Genomic DNA, 16,164 nt, shown 5'->3' with positions numbered 1-16,164 from the left:
CGGCAACATCCACTTTCTCTAGAAGGACATAGCACCGTACTGTGCACATGATTTATATAAGTTATTAGATTTTTACACTCAATTATCTGTTTATTAAGTTGCTAATGTAAAAGCTATCGCTTTTTAAGCTTAATAATAACCATAAAATACTCGATTATCCGATAAATTATCAAAGTAAACGAATGGTTTAATCGAAACTAAACGATTTTGAGATAAAAATATCGAATTACGTGAGAAATATTTGACTCGTATCTATAGAATTTAATATTTTCGATGGAAAATACATCTCTGTTTACCTACTTATTGTATTTATAGAAGCGTGAAATGATTATGCAATAGGCTATCTGTCGAGACAATCAATCTAATAATATCCTAATTAATCAATAATTGTCGCTAAAACATTACGTAGATTAATATTGCAATTAAATAGTTTCGTTTCTAGTCGTGTAAACGTTGATTATATATCTTAAATACCTAATGAATTAAGAAAAACAATTGGGAATTTATTGTTTATAATAGGACTACATTAATATTTTTCTTGGCACGATTGATTATTCGTAGTTAATTACATAAAATTGTTAAATATATCTATTTATTTCTAGAAAAATTAGCGAATTTAGGTTAAAAATTTGTCTCAAATTTTATTACTATTTAATTAGATCAATATGCAGAAAGTAGGGCCTATCAGAGGGGAGAGTTGAAAACTTCTCCTAGGGCCTGGAGAAAACACAGGCCCGTAATGGTTCCTGCATTTATCAATAAGTGTTATTTTTTGCTAACAGAAAATAAAATCTTTAAGACTGGTTTTTTTTAAATATAGAAACACTACACGTATTTCCTTTGTTTAAAAAAATGGCAAAACAGCCCGCTCTACTCCAGACTCATAGTCTACAATCTACCTACGACCCTGATAGAATTTAACAGTTCTACCAAATTCTTAACATGACGGGAAAATAATAGAATTTTCTACGAATTAAATGAAAGAAATACAATATCAGCAATCACATAGTGAAGCCTACATTCGTACATTAAATTTTGCTACGTAGAAATCTTAAATAGTTGTTTACGCTTATGCCTCAATAAGAAAATTTCTCTCAAAGAAATTAACATAGAAAAATACTAAAGAAATATATATTATATATTTATCAAAGGAATTACTTTACATCTATGTAATGTTAACCTTAACGTTGCTTTATGTATTGATTTGATCTTAAAAAAAGTTACCAAGATAGAGAGTGCTTTATGTAATAACACGAAACTTTTACATCAGAAAGAAGGTGTTCGTATATAAATAATGTTAATAATATTATTATTTTTTCTATCAGAAGTACTCGTAGACAATAGCGAATTTATAAAAATATATAAGTTAATATTTAGCAAACAACGTGAACACTTTAAGTGACCCATTTCTAGAGTAATATTTCAATTTATTTCTCTTTCGATTTTCGTTTGTTTACAAATAATCAATAATGTCTCAGTAGAAAATAACAACGTTATCATACTTTATCTTCCTTTCTCTTATATTTTGAACAATAGGAAATGAAGATCAATCCGATTATTGGCATCTAGGCCTATGAAAAATGCCGGAATGGTACTCAAAGCTATTTTCAGAGTACAGTACGTGTCAGAACATTTATAAATTGTACTGTACCTTTATTTTTTTCTTCTTAATTCACGATTTAGAACTATTTGCTAAGTTATTGTCAACATTTTGTAAACAACTCTCTGTGATGATAAGAGTCAAATCAATGTAGACATCGTCAGATTCTCAATAGTGATTAGACAATTTTGTCTGGATTTCCTCGTAAGGAACGTTTTAATTTGGAAATTTTGTGTCAAAAATTAATGATTTTTACGTATTTATTACCAATTTTAGTCATTTAAGACAACATAAATCTGGTAGTAATCTAAACAATGATACTTCATCGCTTAACATTGCATCACAACCTCGTACACTAAATGAATAGTTGAAGCTATTAATTAATAATAAAAAAATTGTAAATCGTAAAGTATAAAGCGCAAAGTTTACTAAAAAAAAACAAATTAAAGTCCCGTCAGAAATGATAACTTTTGGGGTTGGGCCAGATCCAAACACATAGGATTAAATGCTCGTAGGATTTGATATACATCTTTCTTTTGTTGGGCGTGCAATTGAACTTTTTGAATGTTAATTAATTAATTAATTAAAATACTAAAATTGAGAAAAAATAAAAAAAAAGTTTAAGGATTTAAAAGATTAAAAATTTGAAATACTGTATTTATTTTTTACTTTTTGCTCTATTATTGTTTTAATTAAACATTAATTAAACATTATAAACTCATTTATCACACAAAAATTATTAACAAACCTCAAATATAATTCAATTTTCATTAAAATATGTATTAATATGCTATTTAAAGGATATAAAAACAAATAAATATTAAAATAATATAAAATATTTACTGCAGCACTTCATGTTTCTATACACATAAGGCAGATTTCATTATTCTTAACGCCGAATTCCTATTATTTAAGTTATTATTGGAGTGAAAAAATAAATAAATTCCAAAGAAAAAAGAATGGAAAACAATAAGGAAAAGTATGATAATTCTAAACAAAAGAGATTTAGTTTTTAACATTTATTTTTTATATATATATATATATATATATTTTTCTGGAATTCATCTAATCATAACTGCGGGCAAGTGACTAATAAAAATATCCCGATGCTTTTGTTCTTTCCTTTCTTCTTCTTGTTCTTCTTCTTTTTTTATTATCATCTTTTGTATAGAATCGAATCTGTAGATAGTTTGTGGCCATATTCTGATTATATTGCAAGAACGAAGTAAGGTGATTCGATGGGCATCGGATAATAAATTTATATAGATATTGGCGATTAGAAGAAGCAGTTTATGTAATTGAGTGAAGACAATGTCGAACAGGGGATAGTGGAGAGATGGGAGGGGCAGCATTAATGTTGTAGGAGATGCAGTAAGGGATCTACAGCAGATTTAGGAGGAGGGAGATACAGCTAGAGGCTGCAGCAAAGAGGCAATATTACCAGACGATATATTATTATTATTTTTTTTTTCTTTTCCTCTTCTTCCTGTGGTGCATTGTTTTCTTTTTATCTACAAGATTAAATTTTTAATCTTCTTGAATGTTTGTTGGTTATTTCTTTTCATTAAATGATATTTTTTCATCGTGAATCAAATAAATGAATGAATGAAATCTAATAAAGGGACATTTCCTTTCTTCTTCTTCTTTCTATTATTTATTAACTTTGTAGTAATTAATTAACATTATAAATATAGCGATTTTTTTAGATATTTGATAATGTTAATAACATTACAACTTATTTTTATTATTTGTTTTTTAAAATAATTCATTCCCCGATAGTGTGGTTACGAATTATAAAGTTAATGCCGTTAATAATAGATGAGAAAAATCACAGTAAATAATAATAATAATAATAATTAAGATAGAGGGCAAGTTAATCCTTACGAAACTAAGAGAAAGTTCATTAGATCTTTATTCGTAGGCAAGTAGAAGAGTACGAGTTATCCTTTCAGCCGTTTAGCCATTCCTCCAGAGGATAATACTGCTCTTGTCCAGATACCCTCGAGTAAAGCTCTAATGAGCTTTCTTTTACTTTCATCGAGTGTTGTCATCAAAATACGTCATTTTAGACATTGTTAAAAAGAAAGTAATAAGCTCCTATCATCTCCCTTCTGATGGTAGTTTGCTAAAATAATTCACCATTGGATCGATTAGACAGAAAGATTTCACATATAATCATTATCCTCCAGCTGATCGATCGAGCTAAACTTATAAAAACATGTATTATCTTAACAGAATTAATTAATTATTTTTTCCGATATTCTTATTTAAAATATTTAAATAAAATGCTAACAACTTATATTTTTTTTCCCCCTGTATCTGATCTAACAATTAATTATTCAATTCGCTCTTTAATATTTAATGCGAGTTCGAATCCAATTAATTCGTTAGTAACCACAATAAAAAAAAAAGATCTGGAGGCTTTAATAAATTGTTACGTATTATTTTATTATTTATAATAATTAAAATAATCGATCGAAACTTCGAGTTTTAAAATAAATTTTAATGTATGATACACACAACGAATGGAAAATCTAAGAAGGAATTCAACAGAAAGGAAATTCGGTCTTATGGAGTAGACTTAATCGGAAAAAAATAATAATAATTATAATGTTTTTATAAGTTAAAATAGCGTGTAAAATACAAAAATATAAAGAAATAATGTCATTTATTGTTAGACAAAAGGCTTATACGTTTACTACTTAAGTGACAATGGCATTGTTACTGTCAAGAGGTATTGTTAGCCTATAATCTCTTACACTTTCAGCTATATTTGTGAGGCAATTGAACGACCTGGTTCCTTTAAAAACGGTTGTTAACCGAACATTTGTAAATCGAACTTTTAATTTCACGTATGCTTAATTGCATAAATTAAGATTGCATTTCTAGAAATAAACTTTTAACTATGTATGAAGTAGTTAACGAAATACGTTACATAATTACATTTAATATAATTAGATTAGTAAACTTATAACGAGCGTAACACGCGAGTTTATTTATTGCAAAGATACTATTTTTCTTGATTAAAAAAAAAATTAATTAATTTTATAAGTTAGGTTTTTATGAGATTTGATTTAATCTAAATTAATGATCCAATTTAAAAAAACTGAGATGGAGACGTCTGTGCTTTAAAAGTTTAATTTCATTTTATAAATTTTTAAATTTATATATCAAAATAGGGCCATAACATTACACAAAATACTTAACTTTATCGTAAATTTTGTGTATTAAAATTAAAATTTATTTCGTTTTTACATCACTTCTTTTGTTAAAAATACAGAAAAAAAATAAGCCCGTTTTCTATTGGGGTATAACGATTTTAATTTCTCTTCTATGAATAATTCGCAGTTTTGAATATTCTTATCGTTTTTAAATGACATAAGTGTAAATATTTATATAATATTTCTTATAAATTAAATAATTTTCAGTATACTTTGTTTATTAAATTCACGAAGAACCGTGTTAGCATTACTTTTATACTAACGAATATGGAAAAACAAAGTGCCTATTAGGAGTTGTAGAACAAAAGAAAATTAGTTCAATTAATTAACTGACGACATTTTGTTTTTGACTATTCGAAGAGATAAACTTGCACTTTAATAGCTACAAGAACTGTTAGAACACAAAGCCAATTGTCTTCGCCTGTATATCCGATACTGGTCTTAGAAAAGAAAAACCCTTTTCTTTCTTACTACTTTAGGGAAATCTCTCTTTATATTTACTAATTTAGGGAAATCTCTCTTTATATTTACTAATTTAGAAATATTCTAAATTACTACTTTAGGGAAATCTATCTTTATATCGAAGATTAGTATACACGTGTCATCGTATTGGATTCTCGTGTTTTCTAGTGACATTGTCACTTAAGGATCGACTTTAATACTCCTTAACACCATAATATCCTATATTAAACTTTATATCTATTCTACTACAGTTTATTAAATTAAAAAATTGATTATTTTTTTTTTAATTTATGTAATTAATGGAAGGCACTTTCGGAAGTGAAATCAAATTAGCGCAGACACAAAATGATTTAATATTTATAAAGTATATATAATTAGAGGGTCAAAATTAAATATAGCCCGAATATTATTATACACAAATTACTTTTAGATATCGAGAATATGTTAAAATATTTATATATTTATCGTTTAAATACATTAAATACATTACTCGATAGTTTATTTATTAGCGATACTCACGCGCGACATCGATTAATATTTGGACGATAGATGAACAATACCCTTGATAAGACAGTGTTTAGTCGGATCGAAATTAATTCTAAAATATATGAAAATTATACAAATTATAATAAGAGAGATTTTAAACGAATTAATGGATAAATCGGGATGCCTTTATTTATTATTTTAAACGTGGCTTGAACTGTGTTAGGTGTCGGCGGTAGGTCTATAATTCGCTTAATCCGATTCTTTCATAATTGAAGGTAACGATCTCTTACAGAGCTCGTTAAATATAAATTAACAGAGGCCATTTAGTGAGGCATCCATCGTTGCGTCACAGCACGCGTATGACGCGTACTTAACTCGTAATACTAATGATCTGTGCGCTCGATTGGTGATAAAAAAAACTGCTGGACTTCCCCGCATTCTTTATTTGTTTTCATCCGTAATAATTGCTACCATTACTTTTAAGTCTTCAGATTAGTTCAGGAGATATCGAGAAGGTGAGGGTCGTATCTCCCGAACCAATTGTCCGATTTTCTTGAAAATTTCTAGAAAGATTTTCTAAAAGCACTCAAACCTCCCTGCAAAATTTCAGAAATTTTCGATAAAAGTAACAGGAGTTATTAAGCTTCAAATTTGGCGAACAAAATCGCGCCCTGTACACACGCTAAAATGCATACAAACAGAAAAAAATAACCCCCAACAATCTCGAAAGCCTTTTTTGTCTTTTAACGTTGTTAGACTACGTGATTGATAAGATTAATAAAGGCATAATGGTTAATTAGGCCTGCATCTACTTCTACATCCCTCGATAAGGGAAGTTTGGATGAGCGGCTTGTTCGAGTTTTGTACAAATGCCAAACGTTATAATATTAATGAACGAATTTATGAATAATTCTTATATTTATATTAATAATCCACGTGACAGAAACATTGGTAACAGCCTATATAGATAACCTTTAAACCAATTCGCGAACGTTATTTACGAATCGCGTAAAAAAAAAGATATATCTTAATATATATTCTGTCCTAAATATTTGATTTAACAAATTACTTTCTCAGATATTTTCGAATTTTTGACAATAATATTCTCTCTCTTTGTTACCCCAGTCCTGTATTTGTATTGCGTGCAGAGTCTACAGAAGATAAAATTAATCTTTTTAAGGTATTACAAATAGGAAAATACAATACGTATGCAAAGAATAAGAACAGAACGAAGGGGGCAAAATAAAACCTCATCGACTGACCTTCTAAATAAATTTTTTCTCGTATTTTTAGTTATTTTTTTGCATCATTCCCGAAACATCTTTTACGCCCAACGCGCCGTAACGCCCAAACCTCTCGACGGTATAGCGTAACGCGTAACAACGAAAACGGATAACCATCGATCACTTTTAAACGTATAGAAAATAAGTTTAAAATTATATAATTAACATTACTACTTATAAAAGAATTTTAATTAAAAATTAATATTAAATTATTTGCTTAAATACGTAAAATAATTTAATTAATTTCTCGTGTGTGTGGTTATTTTTTTTTTGTTTTTTTTAGTTATTAAAATGAAATTAGTTCGGCTAAACGATTAATTTTAAGTAATATTTTAATGATAATTAAAGCTTCATACCACGAACGAGTTGTAACTGTTTGGCGATTTCTTCTCTGTAAGCGATTTCTTTTCTGACTTGTTCCTCGAACGTTCCTGAAATACCAGAAGAATTTCATACGTTTCTCTTCGTTTAATAATATTTTAATTTATTTTAAAATTTATATACGCTATATATATAATTAGTATAGCGACTTTCGAGTGTCCCATTTTCTTTTTAGATATTTAAAAAAAGATTAATATTACACTTGTACGCGGTGTACAGATTAATAGAGATAATTGAGTTACACTTAATTAAAACGAGTAGAAAAAAGTATTGAGAAAAGAAATTTTAAGGTTAAAAAAAAGTAAAGGAAATAAAGAGGACCTCTTATCATTTGGTACTCTCTCTCGGCTTGATGACGTGCCTGTGTTTCTTGCATTAACACCTCTCGTAATTCATCTTAAAATAATGCAAAATAAATAATTTAATTTGCTAAATTATTCATTTAATAAACAAAGAAATGGTCCGGTTGAAAAAGTTGTCTTTAACAAGTTTTAAAATAAAGAAGTTCGTTAACAAAAGGACAAAAGCATTTATTTGGTTACGTTGCTAAAATAATTAGAAAAATCTACAATTAATAACCATAACGAGCGAGATTAATGTCTGATTACAAACGGGGTCTTCATCGTGGCTCCGGGATATTTAAGCCCGAATGTGAAGTATTCATTAAGAAAACTCCGTAGTTAACATTATTATGACATAATTCGAGACAAGTTTTTATTTATTTAATTTTTCTTAACCTCTTTATCTAAAGAGTAAACATAGAAAAAGATGCGCACCTTTACTAAGAGATGATAATTTTTGGGGGTCGATTGTCGGCGACACCGTATTCTTCTCTTCTACTAAAAGTAACATAAATATTAATAAATTTTCATTAAATTATTCTATAGTAATCGAGAAAATGTACAGTACCTAAGGGTGGTGTCGGAGGCCGAAGCAATTCCATCACCTCTCGAACTTTCCCGTCTTTGTAGTTTTCGCTACTGCGATTCGGGGACTCAGCTGCCAAATAAAAACCTACCATTGAATGTAATAAAGACCCTAAGAAAAAGTCGTAAAGAAAAATATATTTAAAAAAATAAAATAAAAAACACCTGAGCACGACTCTATCACCGAACATGCGATGATCTCGAGTTGACGTTTTAACTATTTTACAATGAATCCACTGAAGAAAACTAACGTTAACCATATTTTAAGATTAGAAGAATCGATTTTAAATATTTCGAAATTTCCAATAAGATGCTTTATTTACAAATACATTCGTAAGATGTATGGCGAGAGCGAAAGCCCGTATGTCATCGTTGTAGGTTGTTGTGCTATTCTCTGTCAAATTATAGCCCCGTTTATTGATCACCCGTGATAAATAGCGAGATTTGTAGCATGAGACAAACGTAACTGTGCAAAAGGAAGCAATTAATCTCTCTAACTACTTTGTGGGTGTGCTTTTCACTCACAAAAGCGCTGTATTAATTTAAAAACGAGTGATTTTATTCATACTAGAATGCTAACCGTTACATAGAGAGTATCTCGTATTAAAAATGTGTTGTTTAACGGTCTAGAAACCTGATCGGAGACTAAAATTAGACGACGTATACAGTACAATTAGGATATAAACAAACAGCATTTATCGAATTTCCATTTGTGATTCTATTTTTACGTATTTTTAACATTAAACGGACGTTAAATTTCTATACTGAATTGCTCACGTCAAACACTGGACTCATTTTATAAAACGATTTAATGACAACGTTTAAAGTGTTAATTTTAAAAGTAGGAGTAAGTACGGATATTGATATACTGTATAAATATAGTATAAATTGACTTACCGTCATTCGTCGTAACGTTGGCTTCTTTATCCTAATGCAGCAAGAAGGAGAAAATAGCCTTCGATTAGCATGATATTTACATACCGGAACACGCGGCGGATATAAAATTAATTCTTTACAATAATCATTTTATAACGTAATTTATAAGATAGAAAGAATTGGAAAGTAGAAGTACCCGAAGGCCGAGAAAGCGAGGAAGATAAATCGAAAGGTAGACTAAACAGAATTTATTTTCATATTTAAAAATAGCAAAATATTTCCGTATTTGCGTTCAGAAAAGAAGAATTTTAGAGTAAAATCGACAGAGCCGGAGGGGGTTCGAATTCGAAAGGCTCGATAGAGAAGACGTAAGACGAAGGAAGGAGATTAAAACTGGAATAAAATGTCGTAAGCAGGGCGGATAATTTAATTGGAAATCCCGAGTGACCGGCAACGAAGGGAGGGAGGCGAATCGCGTTATTTCCGAGTTTAGTCGATAGTTTGGGCGCTTGGTCAATAGTTAAAAAGATACAACTTTAATCAGTGAACGGTATTTACTCGGACGTCCTCGGGCGAGCTGTAAACACATTACAATATCCACGGAACCATTCGTCGCCGATTGCTGTTTGGATTGGCACCGACCCGACTATAGGAGCGCAGAAATAGAAGCTAATGGAGTTTCTATACAAGCACAAGAAAGTTGACACAAGTGTTTTTTTTTTTCGTTCTGTCTCCCGCGCGTGGCCGACGTTTCTGCAATCCTGTAGGTAGAGAGGCTAGCAATAGGGTAATTCCTTCGCTACAAAAACTAGTTTACGTCTCTGGGCGCCTCCCCATTGTCCCGCCTGGTGTTTGTCGAAGAGTCTTTCGCACCGAATTGTGTAACCGGCGGAAATTAAAGCAGTTTAACCCAGCACGTACATTGGGCTTTAGTTAAACACAGCGAGAATCCGACGACATTGGAAAGTATAGAGTAGTCGCATTTAAATTTTCTCCCCTATTAATATTTATTTAAGAATTCAATGAGCGAAGCACGATTGGCCGAGTCGTATTCATAAGGCGAAGTCGGGATCCGAGATTCGTTCCCAAGAGCATCGACGGACAAACAACTCACTTAAATTAAAACGGTTTTCACAGTTTATGAATGAATTAGACGGTGGCAGATCGATTTTACTTTCTCTCTTCATCATTTTATAATGCGCACCGAACCTATCTCCGACAGGTAAACACAAAGTAATAGTATAGAAATGCCCCCAGGATATTAGTCCGCATTATCATCTTTTTCTTCGGATAAACACATATATCATTTTTAATATTTAGCTTATTATAACCCCCGACAGGTAGATTATTCCTTTATTCGGACCTTTTATAACTTTACTGTTTATTAAATATTCTGTATTAAATTCTCGATTATCGCTCGCGATTGGGAATTTGCCTATGACTCCAACTGAATATCGCCTTATCTAAAAGAACATTATTCTTCAATTATTAATTACGGATTTACTTAATACACTAAATTTCGTTAATCGTTAATTCACACCCTATTTTGTTCGGGGAATTACTTAGAATGCGTGACGTGTGTGCGACCGTCTAAATGAAAAATAGCCGAATGGATACGTTCACCCGTAATTTCTTCGTTTTAATTAATACGACTTGATACTATAATTTAATTTATTTTATCATTAATGACAATTCCTGAAAACGTTACAACAGATACCCTCGGGGGTGATGAGAATTATCAGAGATTTACATTCGTAATATCGAATTTCGTATTTTAATTGTATTTTGCTTTCAAGAATGAATCGAAATAGATCAAAAGATGCGAAACTAAACTAAGGAACAGGTACTGTATTGTAAAGTGCGTGTCTTTTGACGTCATCCTTCATTGTTACGTATCTTCCACTTATCAAATGACACGCAACATTGGAGAATGAAGCGAAGGTGAGTATACGGATCGCGTGGATACGGATAAATTATATTCTTATAAACGGTAAAGAATAAATAAATGAGTTAGGATTAAGATAAAATTTAAAACTGAATTATTTTGTTTATCGTTTTTCTGCAGACTGCTACAAGAATAACTGAAAATAACAAGTTAAACACCAGGCAGATTCTTTGTTTATTTATAGCTTATAATACAATTAAAAATATATTTTAGAGGCTATAAGAAATCAAATCAATTGAAAATTTGTCATGGGCATTCAAATTTTAGGGAATAAGTTAGGTCTATTCGCGTTTATCAACGTTTAAACACATGTTGAAACGTTTCACTAATCTCTAACCTTTATAAATTAAAAAAGAGAATTATAATTAATGTATTTGTCTTTATATCTATTCAAGGAGCGCAATCACTTTTGAATTTTTTCCTGTTTTTTTACAAAGTTTTAATTTTATTCATTTTCCTTTCGCTTCTAATCAAATTCAATCTTTTTTCTTCCATGCGTGAAGAATTTTAATTATATTATAGCTGTTTTTTATATATTATTGTTAATTACTGTTCTAGCTTATTTGGGAAATAATCGACGTTAAAACATTCTTGTTCAACCCGTTAATTATATTTATAAATTAGCGCGAAAAAATAAAGAAATTACATATGATTTTCGATTATTCTTAGCAAGATGCAGCTACGAAATTTGAAGATTATGACAAAATTATAGAATTATACGCCCCAAAAGACTGAAAACTTAGATTTAAGTATAGTTTTTGTCCCCAAGAAGGCTTTCTTATATCGAGAACGTCTGTACCAAACGCTCTCCGAACTGCTACTCGCAAGGGGACGAACGGGGTCGAGATGCGGTCTCATCCCCGTCATTAAGCTGTCCAAAATTAATGGTGGCCACCGGAGGGTGATCGAAGGTTCCGCCTTCCGCGGCGATTGGTCGCTCCTTAAATATCGACTGATCACAGAGATTCATTATTCTCGCTCCACTCTTAATAATCATTAGTAGAGTCCATAAAAATAATTACTCTTAAATATAGACCGGACGAGACGGACGTTTACTTTGGCACACCAAACAAACCATGACCCGTAATATAATGACATAATTTGTGAAGCGGGCCTTGGTTTTCAAAATGCATAAATTAGCATTTTAAACGAAAGACCGAATGGTCCGTTTGCGTGTAAGAATGGTCATTAAAAAATTATTTAATATTTTTTGAGTGGTGTGAAGAATGCCAAATATCCCACGTTACGCCCGACATTTGGCCTCTTTTCCCCCTGTTTTTTTCGACTCTTATTACAGTTTATTCAAATGACAAATTTAAATATATCAAAATGACATTTTCGGCAACGAAATAACCTTTATTTATTTCGAAAATCGTATTCTTACCCATAATATACTCGTACTTTTAGTAAAATTGACTTATTTTCGGTAAGATAATCATTCGAATTAAGCAAATTGACTTTTAACCGGCGACTAATTAAATCGATTTGTAAACATTCCCTTCTTCCTCTCGATTTTTCTGCTCTAAAATATCTATCGATATCGATATAGTGTCATCGATTCGTGGTGCCATCTTTCGAAAGTGTCGACGACTAAAAAAAAAACAAAAAAAAAATAATAATAATACCCCACGATTTAAATATATTCAAAAATAAAAACGACTCCGCCGAAAGATAGACGAAAATGTCGCTTTCGGCAACCTTCGTTGTAGTAAATGAATAAGATTAATAGTTAATTTATTATCATTAAATTTAGTAGATGATGTATATTTAAAATGTAATAATAATAATAATCAAGATAATTATCAATATTTCAAATAAAAATCCGCTCTGGTATTTATATTTACGCCAAGTGAATGAAACATAAATTAACGCTTTACTTAAATATTAACGATAACGACTCTCTGCCTTTAAACACTATTTACTCGATATTTATAATTAAAATATATCTTTTACTATTAATGCGCTTATAAAATAGTTTAGTTATAACATAAAAGATAATTAATGACGTAGAAAATGCTTAAAAAAAGAGAGCGAATTTTACATCGAAAACGGTTTATTATTATTATTATTATTATTATTATTGTTTTTTTTGAAAAAAACACAGAAAAAAATTGACAAATGTAAATTAAAAATTCAGAAAAAAAAACGTGAGTGAAAAGTTATTATTGGATGTGCGGAAGGACGTGATTATTTTTGTATCTTATTTATTTAAGCGTATGCGTATTTCGGGGTGTAACTAAATGTGTTACATAAAAAGCGAAAGTAAATGTGATGGAATTGTCATAACGAATTCACGATGACGTCATTACGAACCGCGTGGGAATACGTGTGACATAACAATTATGTTGTAGTACGTATAAATAGTGGGATATATTCCCCGGACGAAGCGATAAGATAAAAATACAAATGCGCTTAACCACGCCCTCGTGGACCTCGGCGCCTGCAACTCGCCTTTCCGCTTTTTCCATCCCCCCCAAAAAAAACTGACAAAAAAAAAGAGAAGTCATTCCTCTGCAAAATTTCACAATTTCATCGGAAGTAATTAATATCCAATAAATTTTACTGGAGAATACTTTCGTTGTATTATTAGAGACAGTGTTGTCGTGTGTTGGGCATCGTTTCGAAAGACTAGTGTATACAAAGTTGAAGGATTCGAGTGATAAAACTATGCTTAACGCAAGAATTCTTAACAAAAAAAAAAATGTCGATATTTAGCTTTCGATTTTTTTTTAAATTAATTTATATTTATTACTCGGAACGTTAGTTTATGTTACGAGTAATCGATATTCGGAATTGTAACACACGATCGAGTGATGCATGGCTGCTGATGAATCGCTCGAGCATATCGCTCTACTCTAACGATGCTTGCTTGGTATTATACGTCATTCTTCGTCTACACCCTATAACTAGATGCTTAATAAAATATTTATTATCTCCTTAACACACACACACATACAAAAAAAAAAAAAAAAAAAAAAAAAACAATTTTCGACGTTTACCCCGATATAACGCGATAGGAGGTCAAAGTTCATCATGGAAAATTTAGATCGAGAGTGATGGAAAGTTTTTACAATTAATTACAGTTAGGAGTATGTTTTATCATTTAGTCGTATCGAGCGTGTGTTAATAATAATGCTGTATATAGTCGGAATTTTACGTATATACCTTCTAAATAATATAATTTTACACGCTGTCCGTATCCAAACGGTAAGTATAGACTAACACGTAACATTAGTTCGCCCCCTTCGTACTGTTATTTCCGGACTTATATTTAATAGGTGCGCGCGTAATGCACGATCGCTCGCGTGCCTGTCTCGTTACCGTCACGCGTGTATTTTAATAGACGAGGATAAAGTTCGACTCTAGACGACTTTAATCTTCCTTGTTGACACTTTTTTTTTGCTCATTTTCGTCGAAATAAAAATTACTAGGATGCTGGGCGTGCCCCTCACCTTCCTATATTAAGCTATCGACTATACATTAAACATCGAAACTTTATTTATTTTATCGTTAATATTGTTAGTTTACATACTTATCCTGTGTTATAAGTGTATAAAATTTTACGAATGGAGGCCGAGACGACTCGAATGATAACTTGAAATCGAATATAAAAGTGGACGATGGATGCAAAACGGGGGGGTGGAGAGACGAGTTATGCCATAAACCGAACTCAATTTATGCAAATGATAATTAAGAGAAAGAAATAATTATAATTATCTCAGTGTTAGGATAATTGTATTTTTGTAAGGTTAACGAGAATGGAGAGTGGAAACCCGAACGTTGCAAATTAATAAATCGTAATCTGCATAATATTTAAGTAACGAGCGGGCGTAAATCTTCTTCTCTTGTCACATTAGACAATTTATTTACGAAGGAGTCCGAGGCATAAATTTTCCACGAATTTGTTGCTTTTGAAGAACGTTTCCGTTCGACCACGTGTAATATTTAATTATCTTTTAATTACAAATAGCACTTAACGAGACGGGACAAGTGGGGCATTAAGCAAAGAATTCCGCCCACCAAATAAATTATTTGACGAATAACCAAGGTTATTTAAAATTACTTTCGCTTTTTATTCTCTCACCTTTACACTTTTTATATCTCGACACTTTTTAAACGTATAAAACGGGGATGAAATTCTCAGATAAATGCTGTTTAATTATTAATTCCCAACTGAATTATATATATATTAACAGGCAAAAAAAAAAAATAAAGCCTCTACTTCTGTATCTTTTTCTTCTAGAATTTTAAAGTATTTTATAAATTCCTCTTTAAATGACGACCATTTTTTTTTTTCCTCCCCCGAAAATGTTTTCTAGAATTTGTCAAGTTTGTGTCAACAAATATCACGAATTTGCATCGTGTTCGCATATTCATAAATGTATTTTATGGTTCGCTTCTTCTGGTGTTCGTTTTAAAGAAGATTTCCATAAACAGAAGATTCTAAAAGTGAAAGTGTCTTGATTAATACGTTATTTCGATTATTTTCTATTATTTTTCATAATAAATCACACGGTAGATTCGCTAAAACATTACATTTATACACCCTAAAGATGCGCCTTACTAGATTGATGAGAGTAGATATTCGAATCTTCATCCCTCGTAACGTCTTTTATATGCGTAATTTTTAGTTAAAAAAGTAGTTATTTATATTTTAATAGTAATAATAATAATAATAATAATAATAATTTAAACAGGATTCAAAGACAGAACGAATTTATTCTGCAAGTTTCTTTGAATCAATTGATACATTAGAAGGATGCATTTTTTTACATTGGCTACACACACACACACACACACACACGTAATTAATTTTCCGCGTGCTGAGACTATTATTTTGGAAATTGGGCAAGAGAGAGACTCGTATTGTAGAAGAAGCACGATTTGTGTGAAGAGAAACTAGTTATTTATCGAAAAATTTCTCTTAGAAAATCGAAAAATCGACGATAAATCGAGGAAGTGTCCGAATTACCCGACTTCTCGC

General features: G+C 30.7%; 1 protein-coding gene across 1 annotated transcript in view; it reads right to left on the bottom strand.

Annotated features, from left to right (window-relative positions):
* The window catches only part of fuss (fussel), a 53,109-nt gene that overhangs the window by 20,776 nt on the left and 16,169 nt on the right, over window positions 1-16,164 (bottom strand). The window contains exons 3-7 of the mRNA XM_067288591.1: window positions 9,257-9,287; window positions 8,343-8,432; window positions 8,210-8,272; window positions 7,755-7,829; window positions 7,409-7,483 (exon numbers count right to left, since the gene is read on the bottom strand). Coding sequence (XP_067144692.1) covers window positions 7,409-7,483; window positions 7,755-7,829; window positions 8,210-8,272; window positions 8,343-8,432; window positions 9,257-9,287 — 334 coding nt within the window. The remainder of the gene's footprint in view (window positions 1-7,408; window positions 7,484-7,754; window positions 7,830-8,209; window positions 8,273-8,342; window positions 8,433-9,256; window positions 9,288-16,164) is intronic.

The sequence above is a fragment of the Centruroides vittatus genome, unplaced genomic scaffold (assembly GCF_030686945.1).
Source record: "Centruroides vittatus isolate TY-2023 unplaced genomic scaffold, ASM3068694v2 scaffold_861, whole genome shotgun sequence".
NCBI classification, from domain to species: domain Eukaryota; kingdom Metazoa; phylum Arthropoda; class Arachnida; order Scorpiones; family Buthidae; genus Centruroides; species Centruroides vittatus.
The sequence above is the reverse complement of the archived record's forward strand: the minus strand, read 5'-3'. Positions and strand labels throughout refer to the sequence as shown.